A 20,529-nucleotide genomic window follows, 5' to 3' on the forward strand; every position below is an offset into this window, starting at 1 on the left:
TGATTATGCATGTTCCCCTTGTTGTTATGACAACAGCAAAGTTCACTAAAGTCAATGTTGTTGTTTTTTTGTTTTTTTTTTCGACAGGAGGCTTTTCTCTTGTTCACGTCAAATCACTAGCACGTTACCATGCGCTTAGGTTCCACATCAACGATTTGCCCCTCGACACTGAAGAGCACAGTCCTTCGAAGCCCCGCCCATCAGAACAGCGGTTGGTCGCTTCAAAATGCAATAACCCCGCCTGTTTCTTTCATTTTCTGAGTTTGGTAATGGGCTCATCCACACATTACTCCATGTGTGCAGTGAGGTCAAGGTACCAAGACCAGAGGAGAAGTAGTTAAAAGAGTGACGTAATCTTATCAAAAATGTCGATGCAGTGTATTACAGCCACAAAAACAAAAGTATGCTCATTAGATATTAATCCATATACTTGTAGATCCTTTTTGGGACAAAAAGCCCGATAACTTGGAGGATTGAATGAAGAGGTTATAAGAGATTAGGGTCAGGAACATTTTAAGATAAGAGATGCCTGCACAGTTTAGATAATAATTAGTGTTTTCAGGTGTTAAATTTAAAAGTTAAATTCATTCGATAGTACCTGCAAGTATCAGGAACACCTCACTATTTCAATTAGAGAATTCAACCCCATCATCAAATTGATCGCAATGATAAGTGGTCAGGGAGTCAGCAATTTGTAATGGAGGATATTTTTTGAGCCTTCTCAGAACGGCTAGTCTGACTACAAAATTCCAGTCACCATCTTCCTCCACTCTTCATCATTTAGCTGTCCTGTCACTCAAAATAAAATGCCTTTCGCTCTACCTCCCACTCTTTTCCCCCCTCATTTCCTCACGGTCTTCCCTATAATCCTGTTGCCATTCTCTTACCTGTATCGACGAGAGGGAATTGCACTCATAGTCATCCTCGGTCAACCCAGTCAGTTCAAATCAAACCAATATGGCTTTAAATATGTTCTTCACTATGGAACTTAGTCCGTCACATGGCAAGACGCATCACTGAAGAGACTGAAGAGATAAAGAGCATCGAATGCTTCACGTCTATATTCAAGTACTCCAAAAAAAAAATCTATTCAGCCTCTTTTTTTATCCAGCATTGTCCTGCCTCCTCCACACATATACATAATGCATTCAAGTCCAATATGATCCAATCCAACCTTATGGAGCCTAAATGAAGCCACAAAAAGTGTACCAGAGGCCAGTTATTCCAGCCAAACTTTTAACAATGCAGGAGACAACCTTCAAGTGGTTTGAGACCAAACAAAATCAATTTGCAGAAATAGACTGTACCACTCAGAGAAACAAGAGAAGGGGAGACTACAAAGTGGACTCAACCACTGTATACGGGAGAGAGGGAAGAGCACCACACATGGTTTGAGTCCAGTTGGGGGGCTGGACCCTCAAATCTACCTCCACATGCATGCCAGTTCGTTCAGTTCATCTGAACCTGAGGGGATTGAATGATTGAATGCCACACACACACACACACACACACACACACACACACACACACACACACACACACACACACCTTCTGTTTTAAGTTTTTCTCATTTTGTAATTTGACCCCTTCAACACTAATCAAGACTCCCCCACAACACAGACACACATACATGGGTTTACATATACCATTCTCCGGGGAGGAACCATGAAAGGCGGGAAACCTTTGCTTTGCAGCGCCACACACTTTTTGCATTAACTCACTCTTTCCCCTCAAAGGCTCCCTTCTCTCCCTCTCTCTCTCTCTCAACAGACCATGTTTGACATTATGAAAAGAAAGGAAACGTTCAGCTTAATGTTCTGTCCTTATTCTGTCTGTCGAGGAATGTGGTCACAATGGGCTCAAGATTTTTAAGGAGGGAAAATACTGGAATACATCTTCTATTCATTTCCAATTGAAGTGAAAATGGCAGTTCTCTATTTTTTGGTCCTAACTTTCCCAACACACACACACACACACACGCACCAGAAGAACACTCTCACGGCTGACACAAAGTAGGCCCTCATCTCTCCTTCTGTTAATACAAAACCTCCATAGAGACACATGCACACAACACAGGCACTCACCTGGAGATGTTGTCAGGGGAGCAGGCAGAGATGCTTGTCTCTATGGAGTCGGTGCTGTCCACGCTCATTGTGTCAAAAGCCTGGTTGTCACGGTAACCAAATGCATCAAGGTAGACATTGGTCTGGGAGGCTGCTCGTGAGCCAGGCTGACCTGAACATGTGCGCGTGCACACACACACACACACACACACACACACACACACACACACACACACACACACACACACACACACACACACAGAAAAACAACTTATTTACTGGCGGTAGTGGAGTAACTAAGGCCATACAAATATCTAAAGTTACTGTGTGTGTGTGTGTGTGTGTGTGTGTGTGTGTGTGTGTGTGTGTGTGTGTGTGTGTGTGTGTGTGTGTGTGTGTGTGTGTGTGTGTGTGTGGTTTTGAGTGTCCATGTTAGTTACCTGTATGTACCCCTCCCTTGGGGACTACAGTCTCCTCACAGGGCACCGACCTCAGCTCACAATGCCCCGCCACCGTGAATACACACACACACACACACACACACACACACACACACTAGCCTAAAATGACCTGTTCTCTGCCCTCCAAAGCCAAACAGCAGTAATATGTTTTATATGTTTTAAAAGTCAATGACCATAACCAGGGTTTTCATTCAATGTCACAAATTTCCTATAAAAATATTACAAATCAAACGAGCAACTTCTGCTCCAGTTTTCAGCTAAGAGCAGAAGATTAACCTTTAAATTGGAAATCAATGGTTTACCTACTTACACAGTTACTGCTTTTTGGTTCTGTAGGCAAAATAAATGATGCTACCTGCACCAGAAATATGCAGCTGCTTGTTCCAATCACATCCCAAAGGTAGGGCTCCCAAAAAGATGCACTCCAACAAAAAGCATGAAATATATGACTCAATAGGTAGGAGGGAAATAGGATACCGTGCAAGTACAAAAAACAAAAACAAAAAAAAAACCCACATGCAACAAAAACACCATGAGGTCCAAAAAACACCCTAGGGCAGCAAAAAAACATCTAACTTAGAACTAACCAAAGAGAGGCATAACACATGACAATATCGAGATTTTTATAAATGTGACTGACTGTCTGACTGACTGACTGGCCCAGATGCTTTTACCAATTCATATAATGACTGAAGGAAGAATGCCCCCCCCCCCAAACACACACCCACACACACAAATACACTTATCTGGTACCATCGGCACTAGACAGTAGACCCACCCATCTGATGACCCAACTTAAGGGTCCAAGGGGACTGCAGGTCCGGATAAACTCTTGGCTAAGATAAACTTGCACATTATTGCAGCTAAACCCACAACACAAAATCTTTGAGGTACTAAACCTAACCCCGCATATCTGTCTGAAAGTGCAATTATCGAGTAATAAAATTATGACATACGCAACATCTTTGCATATCGTCCACTCATAATTCAACACACATATTAATGCCAACATAATATGTGAGATATGGTAAATTTAGATTGTCATCCAAATTATGCTACATAGTTGGACCAACTGGGGTATTAACAGTGACCCACTGGAGAGTTTTGGTCCATGTTTGTGGCTTCAACTTACATTTAGACAAAAACAGTAATTTAAGTACAGTAAAATAATATAGTAGTACACCACACAACCAAATGTGAATCTAAGTGCTTGAGAAAATGGATGACATTTGCAATTTGAAAATATCTGATGGTGAAAGTATCTGATTTTTCTTCTTTACAATAAATGTGAGATGCAACTATTTTTCTAATCTGATTGACAGGTGAGAGTTTGGGTTTAATGAGAATACATGTCTCTGCTCTTCAGTGGTTAAGATGAATGGGACACACACACACACACACACACACACACACACACACACACTGAACACCACGTCATGGGATCATTCCCCTTTATTCACATTCCTACTTTATCTCCACTGAAAAATAAACAAACAAAACACCATATAATCCACCCAAACACACACAGAGACAGACACGTGCATACATTCGCACACAATTAAGATTTGTATTAGGATGACAGGACCTTATATGGCGTTTTAAACACTGAGTGAGGGTGTATGTTGATAGGGTTACAACAGCCAACCAGAGGAAGGATGTAGGAGTGTTTCTGTGTAGAAATGCATGCGTGTGTGTGTGTGTGTTACAATGCAGTGTATTGACTTGTGTATACACAACAGTGCTTTGAGTGTGTATGTGTTTGTGTGTTTCTGCATACCTTTATGCAGACGGCGAGATTCTGTTTCTTTACTGGAAACAGAGAGCATTCTGGGTAAAATACTGCCACAGCTAGTGCTCTGCACCAGGGGCTGATGGGACTGTGGAGGAACAAGAAAGAAGACCTTGAAAATCGATATTTCCATTATTTCTTTCTTTTTGAAATATTTTTGCAATAACACCAACACAACTTTATTCAAAGACCAATTCAGGAATGCTAAATTGGAATTAAAATCATCTATGAGAGTATAAACTGTCAGCTCTTTTTATTTTTTGAGAGGAGGTGAATGGATGAAGAGACAGTGCATGATAATGAATGAGTGGTTTGTTTGTGTGTGTCATTCATGGCACTAGCGTGTGTGTGTGTGTGTGTGTGTGTGTGTGTGTGTGTGTGTGTGTGTGTGTGTGTGTGTGTGTGTGTGTGTGTGTGTGTGTCTACCTTGGTGGGGAAACTGTGTCCCAGTGTTGCACAGGTGAACTGGGAGGCCATGGTGGGCGTTGATTTCTTCCTTGGTAACGTGTCACTTAAATGGCCCCCGACGTCCTTCTCACTCCTCTTCCTCTCTTCCAGCAAACGCAAATGCTGATCCCACACACACACACACACACACAGACATGCATGTACACATGGTACAATTTTCTTATTTAAATAAATATACATTTTCAACAAAATACCAAACATATAAAAAAACCCACACAAACACAATGCTAAAACCGTAGCTACACTACAAGGTATATTTGGGCAGTTCAGAAAAGACTATCTGAAATTTTCGCCCTTGTCAAGCATCAACACCATCGCCATCCATCCATTATCCAAGCCACTTATCCGAATTCGGGTCATGGGATGCTGGAGCCTATCCCAGCAGTCATTGGGTGGCAGGCGGGGAGACACCCTGGACAGGCCGCCAGGCTATCACAGGGCTGACACACACACACACACACACACACACACACACACACACACACACACACACACACACACACACACACACACACACACACACACACACACACACTCCCACCTAGGGACAATTTAGTACAGTTGATTTACCTGACCTACATGTCTTTGGACTGTGGAAGGAAACCGGAGCACCCGGAGGAAACCCACGCAGACACAGGGAGAACATGCAAACTCCATACAGAGGATGACCTGGGACGACCCCTAAGGTTGGACTACCCTGGGGCTTGAACCCACCATCGCCAATTTTTTTTAATTACATTTAACTTTCCCTTCGTAAATCTAGACAAGTCTTGATGTACTATGGTCATGTAAGATGATCAACATGTGCCGAAAAGGATATTTGAATGCACGGAGAAAAAAAAAGTAAAATTGTGGAGAGATGTTTTACTAGTGTTTATTGTGGTCTTGTGTTGCAGTAGCATGCAAGCTTGTTGTCATGAGGGTGCATGATGGTGTGGTGTTAAGGCTTGAACAGTATGTGATTGTGTTTTCACATCATTGTAAAGTGTGATCTTTTGCAACCCAAGGCTGAAAATATCTGTCTGATGTCCAGATTTTTCCCTGCTTTTATGATCTTTTGAGCATGTCACTGAACAAATGCATCTCGGTTTCAAACACAAACACAACCACACACGTCTTCATGCAGAGTCACACACTGGAAGACAGAAAGACCCACATACTTTTTACCTGCCAGGGTCGACGGTGTTGCTTTTTGACAGGGAGGGGGGGAGGTGAAGAGTCGGGGAGTGGGGAGGGTTCACGGTACGACACCATATTCTCTGGCCAATGAACAGAGGGTGTTTTAGGGAGGGGGCGGGGATTTAGATGGGAGGAAGAGGAGGAGGAGGAGGAAGAGGATGGACAGTCGGAAGGAGAGCGGGAGTGAAAGTGCTTTGAGGGGAAGAGAAAAATGTCAGCACAAGGACAGAATAGAAGATTAATTAGAATATTTGCAGAAAAGAAAGTTCAAAAGTATTACGTAAAAAGAAAAATTCTGATGAAGGAGAATCGACCGATGGACTCTGATCGGCACATCTTGGTTTGGCTTTGATAGTATATACATAAGTCGTTTCCACCCACACAAATCCCCACACACACCTCATCCTCCGCTGGGTTGGTGGTGCTGTCGTCAGTGGACCTGCTAGGCTCGGACTCAGGGGAGGGACTGGGCTGAATGGGGGCAAGGGCGGGTTTGGGGTCCCCCCCGAGCTGGGAGTAAATTTCATTGATTTCACTAACTGTGACATAGCCCTGGAACATACCATAAGGAAAAAAGTGGGGGGGGAGAAAGACAGGGTGAGGCATAGCATGGAGTGATTCAGCCAAATGAAGACATGTTATTTTAGCGACGCTCAGTGAGTATAAATTTAGTTGTTAGACTGTTTCAGCATTTTTTCTTTGCATTCTCATCAGTTTCAAAGCAAAAATCAAGATTTTTTTTAAGCACGCAACACAAACAGTAGTTATTCACAAGTTAGTTTGATGACAAACAGTTAACAATCTGTAATGTTACCACAATGTTAAGACACATGTGAGTATGAGCTGTGGAGAATGATCTGATAGAGGAAATAATCTGACTCTGCCCAAACTCGTTAACAACCGTCTTATTTCCTGTTTCTTCCCTGACTTCCTGCTGCTCGACCTTGAACAGGAAATTGACTCTTAATTCAACTTGCTTTGATTAAAGGATTGGGTGGTTGGAAGAGTAGGAAGGGAAGCAACTGATAAGAAGAAAGACGTGAAGGAAAAGAAGGGCTAGACTAGCGGAAGAATATGTGGATAGGGTTGAAAATGAAAAAGGGAAAAGAGGAAGTACCTCAGCATTCTTAAGAGAGAGAGAGGAGAGGCGGAATGAGAGGGCCCACAAGTCAGCAGGAGAGCAAGCAGCACATGTGTGATGGTCATGAGATGACTGATATGTGATGGCCAGAGAAGCCATTTCCTATGGGAGGATAAAAGGAAACCCTGCCGATTAGAGAGCGGGAGGAGCTCACTGACTGAGAGAGTCCACAGACGGATCAGGCTCATCAAAGTGCTCCAGAGTCAGATGGTTTGAGAGTTGGAACTGACAGCTGTCAATCAAACATACCTCCTTCAAAGTGCCGTGACTGAGATTGAAAGCCCGCCCACCGGTGAGGTCGCCGTATTTTCTTTCCAGAGTGGTGAGGTTTTCCTTCTCCTTAATGACAAAAGGAGTAGCAAGGGACAGAAGACGACAAACACATAGAGACACACACACACACACAAAGGAATCGGTTACTGGTGGTCCTTTTTTCCTATTCCCTGCCCTGTGGCCCAGGAACATTCAAATACATACTGATGGATGGAGGGTTTTGTAAAGGCGAAGCTACACTGAAAGTCGGCCACATATGACAGCCAGCTAGCTCTCCTGCAGATGTACAAACAAGCAACGACTAGGAGCCATGAATCTTTGTAGACAAGTGGGTCTCTGCATTTATATTTGCACCATTTCAGTTAGAGTAAAAGCAGTCTACGACAGATCCTTTCTGAGTGGATTATGTTTGAGCTGGAGGAAACTGAATGAACCTAGCTCAACGATTTTTATTTGTGGACAACAGCACAACAAATACTTGTGTAAGGAGGTGTCAGTAGAGTTAATGTTAGGTGCAATAAAAAAAAAGCAAGTGTAGTATAGTAGGGGACTATTCTTGGTATTTCTACACACTACATGCTGCAGTGACCTGACACATGCAAGACACAAGCAAAGTTTTGGGTTTTTTTTCTTGTAAACTCCATCTGTAAAACGGGTCCTCCTCGTGAATGTGTATGTATGCATGAATGCAAAAACGTCGTTACATCTTCACGGCAACAGATGGCGCCAATTACCTGCCTCTACAAGGTACACGTTTGCTGGTTTATACTCTGATTGAGATGTGATGACTATGAGATGGTTAAACGGTATTAGGCTATAGCTCTAATTAATTTTGTTCTATTTAAACATTTTATTTATTATTTCATCCAAATAACTCATTTATCACAATTTGATTACAATTTATTTTTATTTCAATATTTTTTTTACTTAAATAACAGCTTAAAAGATGTTGATATCAACTTACTTTGGTTTGTTTCAATGTGTATTTATTACACAGTTGTAAAAAAATTATTTCTTTATAAAAGCAAGATTCGTTCTTCAAAATGTTATCTTTGTATCTGTATATAATTTATCTTTGTATATAAGTAGTAGTGAGACAAGTTTGCAGCGGCCAAACAAAATGATATATGTATATATAAGAGCCAGTTTGACGATTTTGGGAAACTGTTAAGATGGCTACATATGGCTGGCAGCCATACCAACATGTATCCTGGCTCTACTGAATGACAGACAGGTGGGCTTGGCTACTACTTAGATGGGGTACCTCCTGGGAAAACTGAGTTGCTGCTGGAACAAAAATCAAGTCCCAGTGCCCCACAGTGCAGTGACGGGGACACTGTGCTGTAGGAGATGCCGTCCTTCAGATGAGATGTTAAACCGAGGTCCTGACTCACTGAGGTCATTATAGATTGATTCCATGGCACTTATCACACAGTAGGGGGTCCTCCAGTGTCCTGGCAAAATCCCCAACCTAGCTGTCTCCATCTGGCCACCTAATCATCCCCCTGTGTAATTTGCTCAATTATAACCCCCTCTGCACCTCAAGCTGATGTGTGGTGAGCATTCTGACGCAAAATGGCTGCCGTGCATCACCCAGGTGGGTGCTACACATTGGTGATAGGTTGAGGTGAGTTTCCCCCTCCTTCACTGTGAAGCGCTTTGGCTGTCTAGATCAGTGTTTCTCGACCGGGGGTCCGCGGACCCCTAGTGGTCCGTGGTGTAATTGCAAGGGGTCCGTGAAAATAAAATATCTTTAAAAAAAAGATCCTATGACATTTATAGAAATAGGATTATTTTACTCAAATGTGACTGAGACCTTTATCTACCTAAACTATAAAGGGTAACAGGACTTTTTTCTCTAATTACATCTGTTTCACAAGTGTAATTTATTGTATTTTAATAAGAGATCTCGCTCCCGTTTGCATTGTTAAAAGTTACTCCACAAAAATTCTGTTGTTACATATATCTGAAAGTTACTGAATACATATTCTGTTTTGTTACATATATCTGAAAGTCACTGCATAAGAATTCTGTTTTGTTATATCTAAGTTACAACTGAAAGCTCTTATTTTTGCCCCAAAGAGTGAATAAATGCTATAATGCAATTTAAAATGCAGTTTCTACTGTTTCTATCAAATTGCAACCCCCCTCCCCCAAGATCAGGTGGAGGGGTCCTCAGGGTAGATCAAAAATACGCAGGGGGTCCAGGACCCCAAAAAGGTTGAGAACCACTGGTCTAGATAAAGCGCTATATAAATGTAATCATCATCATCGTCAAAAAATAGGTGAGTTGTTGGGAAAAAAAAATATCACTTTGTATTCAGGGTCGGTGTATATCAGGAACACTGTCATTTCACCTCATGTACTTGTGCACATGAAATGAAACAACATGTCGTTTCCCCGAGCCCACAGCAGTACAACATACAGACAAAAACACATCCAAGAACTACAAGAACACACACATTCAAACTAAAAAAAAAAAATCACTGTCCAAGGGAACAAACGCTAGCCAGGATGACTGTTGGAACCGCCGTTCTGCATCGGCTAGCAGTTAGCCTAGCCTGCCCCGATTACGCATCCTGTCAGCCCACCCTCCGTGTTTCCTCCTCGGGCGAAGCTCCAGGCAGGGGTCGTGGTCCCTGTAGCAACCGGATGAAGCAGACCAAGCCCTCCCAGCCGATCCAGCACCAGCTCTCCCAGTCAGACACCCTTGACACACCTCCCTGCACTCCACACGACGACATCAAAAACACCACAGTCAACGCCAGGTGAGGTCGCCACCAGACTGCCCTCGGTGTTATCGGAACTGCCGGTCTGCATTAGCAAGCAATTAGCTTAGCCTGAACCACTTCCGCGTCCTGTCACACCACCCTCGGTGTTACCTCCTCGGGTGCAGCTCCAGGTAAGGCTGCAGTCCCTGGGCCCACAGTGCAGCAGACCAAGCTCTCCCAGCCAACAAACGAAGACAAAACTTAGACGCAGACGTGGACAAAGACCCTGCATCAACGGTACTGGGTGAGGCCACCGCAAATGTGAATTCGTGCTGCATCTTCCCACACCGGTACTGGGTTTCCCACACCGGTATATTCGGCCCAATACAGTATTAGGTTTTGAAGTTACCTAGCTGAATGAAATTTGATGGAAAACAAACGTGCGCACACACACATGCATGCACACACACGTATCATACCCTCTGCAGCATCATTTCCAGGTTGCTCCTCTCTTTCAGGAAGCTGTCCTTCTCTCGCTGTGCTTGCTGGGTAATCTGAGCCGCCTGTTTCTTCAGTGTCAGTAGGCGCTCCTGCACCAACAACAACACAGAGTTTACTATTATGCAATACCATGTGTTGTGAGTCATCTGGCACAGCATGGCACTCACACTACCAAAACTGTAGGAGGTTAAGTACATTTTCAAGCTTCCAAATATCTCAAACCGTACGTAATTTTTAAATCCACACAGTAGTTTAAAAACAAGAGATTGCTGCACCAGGAAGACGCCCAAAAGCAATCTAAGTAGACTGCACAGTGCTTAGAAATATGCCACAAGGAGAAATGTCTGCCTCATTCTTTCATCTTGATGTACTTCAGAGAAGTATGGCTTTTGTATCAACCAGATATTTGTCCTCATAGTCTTGCCCGGGTCAGGCTAACATCCACATAGGTCGTACTTTGCGAGTGACAGTGCTTCGCTGGTAGTCGGCAATTTCCCGCAGCAGTTGTTGTGTGTGGTTCTCCTTCTCCTCGTCCTGCCTGCTCTCCCTCTCCAACTGCTGGAATTCAAGGTCCTCAAAACGTTTTGTCTCCGCCTCCAGAACCTCGCAGTCCTAAACACACACACACACACACACACACGCACACACACACACACACACACACACACACACACAAACACACAGATGTAGAGGCATACATTTACATGTTTTCACAGAGACAAACTCAGGTACAGAGGACAAAAGGTGTACATACATGCATACAAACATAGAAGTAAGCAAGCATGCAGTCACAAATTGACAAAGACGTACCCACAAACATACATAAATGTGGGATCGGGCTCATTCAAACACAGAACCTACAGAGGACATGTGAATGTGTGCAAAGAAATACATGGCGATGTTTGACATTGCATGTAAGGTCCACTCCCAGGACAAGTTCATCTAAATGAGGAGAAAATCATAACGATTTAAAACCTTAATCAACAAATTATATCAATTATATTGTCATTCAGAGCCCTCTAAATCAGGAGAAATTAACAAGCAAAAATGGTCCAAGAGAAATGTACGTAGTACGTGACTACACCAAAACCACTTTAAACATGTAGAGAACATCACACTACTCAGCGAAAAACTCAAACTTTTGAGTTATTCTTCTTTTTTAAAGTTATTCAAAAAGCCATCTGGTGCACTATTGGCATAAAAAGTCTTAAAATCCATAAAACTCAGTGGAAATCCTTCTTTATAAGTGGTACATTTCTGATTTGTCTACCTGTAACAAGGTTAGCTTTTAAAGAGAGAACATCTTTGTAGGTCCAAGTATGTATTATTGGTCTTCACTAAAAATTGATGCATTATAATGTTATGCCTGAAAAACAACACCCCAAACAATGTTTTCAGTATTCATGCAAAATGTTAACCATGCAACCCCTCACTTGTTACTCTACAGAAATGCAGCTTTAGCAAAAGTTCAGTCAGGAAGACTATCTTTTGCATGCATAGGTCTGTAGTTATATTCCTTATTTGATCCTGCCATCTATTTTATCCTTCATCTTTCACGCATGCACACTCATAAGTTCCCTTGCTGTCATCATCTCGGGCTGTTAATTGAGCTATCAGCTGTTCACATCACCTGTTCTCATCTGTCCAATAGCACGACGACACACCTGCATGGTTAGCCTATCATCTCGCTGCTCTTTTTTAAACATGTTTCTCTCTCCGACTCTAGTGTGTTCACGCTGCTGTTCTGCATGCCCCTCCACCGCCCCATCACCGCCTAGTCCTCGCAGATCATCAGCTTCATCTCTTCATCAGCCTCATCATCTCAGCAGAAGTTATCAGCCACCACCACCAGTGTCTGGACTCCATGTGGGGATTTATCATGCTGATTGCTGCTCAGGGCTGATGCCCCTCGATTAAAAAATCTCCCTGTTAAGGCTAAGCAACAAAGACTTTCTTGACATGTATTCATTTCCGCTAAATCATCTGTTATTATAAATAATTATCGTTACTTCATCCACTATGTACCCGCTGATTGAATTGCATGTCTTGAGCTTTTAGAAGGATTAACCCATTACTGCTTGTCAAGTCACATGGTGCCAAGGTTTAAAGAATACCCACATTTTTGGCAAATAATCTCATTTATTAAGTTTGTGTTGTGTGACTTGAAGCTTGGCGGCAGTTTGCATTTTTTATGTTCAGTATTTAGTACATTTTGATGTTTTTAAATGATGAAAAGCTAATTCCACCTCATACACATCATAGTTGGCTAAGAATTTGCAAGCATCACACTAATCTGAATCAATACAGTAAAACGCTTATGTGAACCTGCTGCCAACCTTCTTGTTGCTAATTTGATTACAGAACAGCTGGAAGCTTATCAAAGATGTTATTTGACAAAATATGGTGAGTAGTGAAGAGTTAGAGCTTCTGGCGAAACAGTGGGAGAAAATGTGGATCACAAGATCAGCGAATAGCTGGACAGAGGGAACAGAGACTGGAGAAAGGACAAGATCAGAGACGACAGCCACAGGCCGGGTCAGTGAGCAGATGGATCTACTACAGCAAAAATAAAAGACACATTTTTACGTGCATATTCAAGTATGTGCAAGTCTGCGGGTGTCTATTTATGTACGAATATGTCTGGTAGTGTATGTATTTGTATATATATATATATATATATGTATATGCACACATATATGTGTGGGTTTGTAATCGACTTGTGTCTGGGGAAAGTATTCACATGCTTGTGTGTAGATGGAGAATGGTGAGTTTGCCCCCTATGCGAGTTCATCTGCATGCCTCTGCATATGTATTCACACCTGCAAATGTGCATCTTCATGTGTGTGTGCGTGCATGCATGAATATGTATGTACTGACCCTGGCAAGCTGCTCCTGCAGGGGTTCCTTCGTGGCCTCAGGGCAGCTGTCCAACTGGGAGCGCTGCTCACAGACACTCTGAGCCAACCTCTCTACCCTGTCCCTCTCTGTGCGCAGCAGCTCACACGCCTGCCACAGCGACACACACACACACACACACACACACACACACACACACACACACACACACACACACACACACACACACACACACACACACGCACGCACACACATACACACATGCACACACACACACACACACACACACACACACACACACACACACACAGGCAATACAGATGCCCGCATACAAGTATGTACACATTGGTTTATGTGTACGTGTACACATGCACACGCAAGCACGCTCAGGACAGGAGAGAGAATGGTAGCGTTAGTGGGAGTGGGGAGCCACAGTTAGTTGCTACAGCAACCAGGACAGTGAGATTGGCCTATAAGGATGGCAGGGAGGCAGGGAGGCCAGGATGATGGGGCGGGGATAAAAAAAAAAGGTGGATGGCGAGCCTCAGAAGAGTTAAGGGCTGGGGAGGTAAGAGTAAGGAGGGAGGATGGGGCTTTGAGGGAGCGAAGGAACGGTTGTAGGGCGAAGGGGGAGAGAGATGTGGGATGGTTTAATAATGGAGGGTGGACTCATGGAAACAATGGCAGTCCTCTCTTTCGCATAGCACAGCATACATAGTCATCCAAATCTACTCAAGCACGCACCTCCACCTGCTCTGTGTTATCATTTGGAAATGTCAATGCAATGCCATCCAATCTCTCTCTCTCTCTCTCTCTCTCTCTCTCTCTCTCTCTCTCTCTTTCTCTCGCTCTCTCTCTCTCTCATTTTAATCACGTGTCAGCTGAGAGGATCATGGACATTTTAGGAGCAGACCAGGACCAGAGAAGGTACCAGCCCAAAGAGCCCAAAAAACACAAACACACACGCACGTGCGCAGACATACACAAATGCACACACCAGTCATAAAACTCCACTTTATCAACTTCCACCTCCTACCCTGTCATTGATACCAACTATTGGGATGAATATAGTGACACACAGTCCACCCACTGAGGGGTGTGTGAGCGAGGATCAGTTGTTGACCGCTACACCCTGGGCCATATTAGCGGCTGTATATTTGGACCAGAGACAGCATTGGAAGGATTAACAGTTAGTCACATGCTCCTGCAATGTATGTCAGTGAGTGTGTGTGAGGGGAGGCACATGTGCATGTGTGTGTATGTCTACTGGCAATGACATATTTTCAATCATGCATGCCATTATACACACACACACTTACAAATACATGTTTACACACGCACAAACCACACCAATTACGATAGAAATAAACAAGTGGTATTCACTCCCTTCCCATCTTAGATTTTTTTTCCTTCTCTTTTTGTTTAGAAGTTAGTGTTATTTACCAGGTTGGAGGAAAACATTCCCTCTTCCCTACCTTCAGTGTAAAAGTCAAGATTATGTACATTTTTTCCCTCCAAAAAATTGAAAGATAAGATAGAGGGATGAATTTCTAATCTAATAATTCCCCATTTTGTTGTTATCCCCTATATTCAGATCAAATTATTATTCCTAGGTACAAAAAAAGAAAAAAAAAAGAAGAAGGGATTTTCCACATTTACCCAAATTTATCCTGCCCTTTATAAATGCTCACGCTCAACCAAATGTGCCTGGACCAGCCTGTCTCACCATGCATTTGTAGCACAGCTACTGGGATAACTGCATTTAAGAATAAGAGTAAGAATAAGTATATTTATGTATATTTATACGTATATTTATCTAAATGTATATGTTGTTTGTCCATCGAAGCGACAAGGACCATCTAGTCATCCTGTTGGGGTCGAATTATGTGGGTGCAAAGATGGCTGGTTAGTCCAATCTGCGCCCTGAATGTTCTTTGGCAGTGTGGGTATGGGATAGTGGGAGTAGCTCGGGGGGTTGCTGGCATGGTCTTTCCTGGCCTGCCTGCGGCTGTCTGCTGCAGCAATCCTGGCGGCCTCATATGTGTTTGCACCATTTTGGACAGCTGCATGCCACTCTCCTCTGTTCAGAGCTTTCTGCTTCCATATGTCGTAGTTCATGGTGAAGACCTTTAATGAAACCTTCAAGGTGTCTTTGAAACGCTTGTTTTGACTACCATGGGAGCGCTTGCCTTGCTCGAGTTCGCCATATAACAGTTTCTTTGGGAGCCGGTGGTCTGGCATGCGAACTACGTGGCCCACCCAATGAAGCTGTGATTGCATGATGATGGTGTGTATATTCGCCAGTCTTGAGCGAGTGAGGACCTCTGTGTCAGGGATCTTGTCATCCCAATTTATGCCAAGAGGTTTTCTGAGGCATGTGGTGTGAAAGTGGTTAAGTGTTTTTGCGTGGCGTTTGTAAACTGTCCATGTTTCGCAGCCGTAAAGCAGTGTGGTGAGAATTATGGCCCGATACACTTTAATTTTTGTCGCCTGTCTTAAATATATACTTAGATATTTAATATACATAAGTATATATTTAAGAGTAAGTAGGCAAACACTTTGCAACTATTTACATACTTACAGGCCTTTGTGTGTGGTGTTATTTTAAAATGAGCTTTTCCAAAGATTGATCACTTTAAACAAACCCTGCTGGTGACAATCTCATTTTAAAAACAGTAAGCATGTGTATTTTTTTTAAATTTTTTTTAGGGAGTTGTTCCTTATCCAATTCGGGGGTCTAAGGACAGGATGTTGTGTTGCTGTAAAGCCGCTTGAGGCAAATTTGTAATTTGTGATATTGGGCTGTACAAATAAAATTGACTTGACTTGTATCACCACACTGTTGTCCATTTAGATCTATAGCACAGCAGCTAGCCGGTATGTGCACAGGTTAGCACTATGCTAAAACACTGGAGCACTCCATTTTTTGCAATGTCTGCTGTCGTACCATGAGCAGCTACATTAGTCACTATCCAACTCCATCGACTCCTCACTCAACCCAAGCTTATGCTATGAGCTGACTGTAGATTACATCCATGTTATTTTCTTCCTATAGCCCTAGTGTGATTGTGTTGTGTTATGCAAAATTGTACAGCCCCTTTGGTGTGAGACAGTGCTTATAGCACTGTTTGGAAGAGAAACAGTCAGACTGGTGGAGAGAGGTGGAGACAGGTTCTCTTTCCCTCCACCTTTATTCACCACATGGTTTTCCAGGAAAACCTTACTGATACACCTCAGTGCATGTTGTACCTTTTCTTTTTCTTGCTGGGCCTTGGTCTCTAGGTCGGACATCTTGTTGTGGAGTGTCTCCAGAGCTTCTTTCTCCTGCTGGAGAGCTGCCAGCTCCGACTCCTGCTCAGCCTCCACAAGTGCTCGCTCCACCTCCACCTTGGATACACACCAATTACTCAGTCAATGTATACAAATCTATTAAATGTGTCATATTTATACTAATCTATTTTATCCTGGGGACACAAGCAATCAATTAAACGTGATTTTAGGCTCTGAGCGTTATCCATAAATACTTTATACAAACTCTAAGATGGAATTTAAGATGGCTTTTTAAGATGGATGTTTCATGTAGTGTGCTTTTCTATCCATCTGTCCATATCATAGCAGCCCTCAATGCTAACTCTCTACCTCTCGCACAGATTCATCCATTTGGTTGTCCAGCTCCTTGATCTTCTGTTCCAGCTCCTCTATGTTGTTTAGCACCTGGATTCTCTCCTCCTCCACACGTCTCTCTTCCTCCTCTGTGCGCCTCATTTCCTGTCCCCGACGGCGGCCGCCATTGTCCAGCATCTGGTAAAGACAACAAACACACTAGTACAACTCCAGTTTGAATGCATCTGTGCTGACAGCTCTGATAAAAGCGATATTTAAGATTCACGGTGAAGCATTGCATGTTATGATCATAGACATTAGTCATGTAAAAAATGGAATGGTTCTTTTTTTCTAACGTGAGTCATGTACTGAAAAGACTTTCCTTCAATATCCATGTTTTTGCAAAAAAAAAAAAATGATTTGGAAAAAATGTCATTTACCTGCCTATCATCCTCCTTGTAATATCTGAACTCTATATCCATATGACACAAATTTTATAATGTGCTTGAAATCACCAATTGAATGATATGATACAAGTCTGCAAACAATTTCACTTGTGGAATGGATGTTGCAGTAAAACAGAACAAGTTGTGATGCTAAAAATGTCAAATGTCTTTAAAAGCAACTGTGGGCAGCTGTTCATATTGTGCACACACACACACACACACACACTCTCTCTCTCTCTCTCTCTCAAGCTGCCAATCCTAGGTGGTTACTTTTAGCCCTCTCTAATCTAATAAGTGCACTGCAAATATCTCCCATCTGTGTGCGCATCTGTGTATATAAAAGCAAGCATGTGTACTTTCTCTCCCCAGCGTGACGAGGGGTGATCTCTCTCACCCTCCTCTTTTCCAAAAACGACGTAAGTAATACTTCCCACATTAAGCCTGATTAAGCTTTGATAAAGCCTTCCTAAAGAGCCCCTCCTGAAGCCTTGTTAACATGTTGGCAGGTGATGAGCCAGCTAGCCTTCTGTCCACCTTACTGTTTCATCCAAGTGAGCTGTCCTAGCCAAAACCCAGGAACCAAACTGGGTTAAGGTGCGGACCACAAATTTCTGCACATTTGTATGTATTTAATGATTCCCACCAGTAATATATACACTCACCGGCCACTTTATTAGGCACACCTGTCCAACTGCTTGTTAACACAAATTTCTAATCAGCCAATCACATGGCAGCAACTCAATGCATTTAGGCATGTAGACATGGTCAAGACGATCTGCTGCAGTTCAAACCGAGCATCAGAATGGGGAAGAAAGGTGATTTAAGTGACTTTGAACGTGGCATGGTTGTTGGTGCCAGACGGGCTGGTCTGAGTATTTCAGAAACTGCTGATCTACTGGGATTTTCACGCACAACCATCTCTAGGGTTTACAGAGAATGGTCCGGAAAAGAGAAAATATCCAGTGAGCGGCAGTTCTGTGGGCGAAAATGCCTTGTTGATGCCAGAGGTCAGAGGAGAATGGCCAGACTGGTTCGAGCTGATAGAAAGGCAACAGTTACTCAAATAACCACTCATTACAACCGAGGTATGCAGAAGAGCATCTCTGAATGCACAACACGTCGAACCTTGAGGCAGATGGGCTACAGCAGCAGAAGACCACACCGGATGCCACTCCTGTCAGCTAAGAACAGGAAACTGAGGCTACAATTCGCACAGGCTCACCAAAATTGGACAATAGAAGATTGGAAAAACGTTGCCTGGTCTGATGAGTCTCGATTTCTGCTGCGACATTCGGATGGTAGGGTCAGAATTTGGCGTCAACAACATGAAAGCATGGATCCATCCTGCCTTGTATCAACGGTTCAGGCTGGTGGTGGTGGTGTAATGGTGTGGGGGATATTTTCTTGGCACACTTTGGGCCCCTTAGTACCAATTGAGCATCGTGTCAACGCCACAGCCTACCTGAGTATTGTTGCTGACCATGTCCATCCCTTTATGACCACAGTGTTCCCATCTTCTGATGGCTACTTCCAGCAGGATAACGCGCCATGTCATAAAGCTCGAATCATCTCAGACTGGTTTCTTGAACATGACAATGAGTTCACTGTACTCAAATGGCCTCCACAGTCACCAGATCTCAATCCAATAGAGCACCTTTGGGATGTGGTGGACCGGGAGATTCACATCATGGATGTGCAGCCGACAAATCTACAGCAACTGCGTGATGCTATCATGTCAATATGGACCAAACTCTCTGAGGAATGTTTCCAGTACCTTGTTGAATCTATGCCACGAAGGATTAAGGCAGTTCTGAACGCAAAAGGGGGTCCAACCCGGTACTAGCAAGGTGTACCTAATAAAGTGGCCAGTGAGTGTATGTTTAAACATCTGATTAAATCTTCTTTTCTGTCATTTAAACATTTTATCAAACCACCAGATTTTGTCCCAGTACCCATGCATGTTTTATCAACACAACTGTGAGAAACACTCAATTTCTCCCACCTCATTGGTCCTCTGTGCACGTGGTGAGGGTGAAGGGGCAGAGCTTCGCAGGCTAACAGCTGGTGACTCCGCCCTGTTGTCACGGTGACCGCTGCTGCGTCTCCGTCGTCCCTGCAGGTCATCGTCGAAGTAACCATTCTCTGAGCCGGGGGAGGGGATGTGTCCGTTCCCAAGGGATCCGTTGATGGCTGATGCCTCAGAGAAGACGGAGATTGACGCGTCGTCATCATCGTCGTCGTCATTCACTTGAAGCTTCTCAAGCTCCCGGTTAATCTTTTGGAGGTCGGCCACGGCAGAGCCGGGACTCATACCTGTGCCCCCGCTGTCAGTACGGCCCAACTCCGAACATAGAGACAGGATGGTCTCCAGCCTCTGGCGCTCCTGAAGGGCATGCAGACACAGACATACACACAGACACACACACAAGCACGCACACACACACACACACGTTAAGCTATATACAGACAAAATGTTTTGATTTGTTCTGTGGCCACAGCTTTGGTGGCCATAGTCCTTAAACTTGCAAGGACTCATCCAAATGCTGTGGAAGAGTCCTCTGAAAATTATGTAAGACAGGGTGAGTACGACTTAGATCAATCACAACTCTAGCGCATCAGTTAACTTAAACAATACTTAGGAGCATTGTCACCTTAATCTTATTGACACAACACAACGTATGTCTTGGATGTCTTCCCCTAATTTGTGCCCAGCGGGACACCTTTTTCAAACTACATACTGAAATTTTTCATTACATGCATTTTATATATATATATGTACCCTAAACCAGTGTTCCCCATCCTTCTGTTCCTACAACAACACACTTTTTATAATAAACCCCCCCCCCAATGATAAATCAATATCCACTGACACTACTGCAAGTAGTTTACAAGCTTTAGTGTACAGCTTTCAACAGAAACATGTAATCAGTTTTAAATGAAATGTGAAATGGCTTTTTTTTCCATGGCACACCTAGTCAGCTCTAATGGTACATGGTTGGAAAACCCTGTCCTACACCTAAAAACACCCTTTCTATTTT

General features: G+C 43.3%; 1 protein-coding gene across 5 annotated transcripts in view; it reads right to left on the reverse strand.

Annotated features, from left to right (window-relative positions):
• phldb2b (pleckstrin homology-like domain, family B, member 2b) overlaps positions 1-20,529 on the reverse strand; it is a 61,473-nt gene that overhangs the window by 10,846 nt on the left and 30,098 nt on the right. For 3 of the 5 annotated variants that reach the window (XM_056299283.1, XM_056299282.1, XM_056299285.1), the window contains 10 exons: positions 19,494-19,874; positions 17,082-17,243; positions 16,692-16,829; positions 13,464-13,592; positions 11,043-11,198; positions 10,565-10,675; positions 7,351-7,440; positions 4,740-4,883; positions 4,302-4,401; positions 2,085-2,235 (listed from right to left, as the gene is read on the reverse strand). In XM_056299283.1, the coding sequence (XP_056155258.1) occupies positions 2,085-2,235; positions 4,302-4,401; positions 4,740-4,883; positions 7,351-7,440; positions 10,565-10,675; positions 11,043-11,198; positions 13,464-13,592; positions 16,692-16,829; positions 17,082-17,243; positions 19,494-19,874 (1,562 nt within the window). Of the gene's footprint in view, positions 1-2,084; positions 2,236-3,953; positions 4,003-4,301; positions 4,402-4,739; positions 4,884-7,350; positions 7,441-10,564; positions 10,676-11,042; positions 11,199-13,463; positions 13,593-16,691; positions 16,830-17,081; positions 17,244-19,493; positions 19,875-20,529 lie in introns of those variants that run through there. The other 2 variants (XM_056299286.1, XM_056299284.1) reach the window with 2 other exon arrangements.

Source organism: Lampris incognitus, chromosome 19 (genome assembly GCF_029633865.1).
Source record: "Lampris incognitus isolate fLamInc1 chromosome 19, fLamInc1.hap2, whole genome shotgun sequence".
Taxonomy (NCBI): domain Eukaryota; kingdom Metazoa; phylum Chordata; class Actinopteri; order Lampriformes; family Lampridae; genus Lampris; species Lampris incognitus.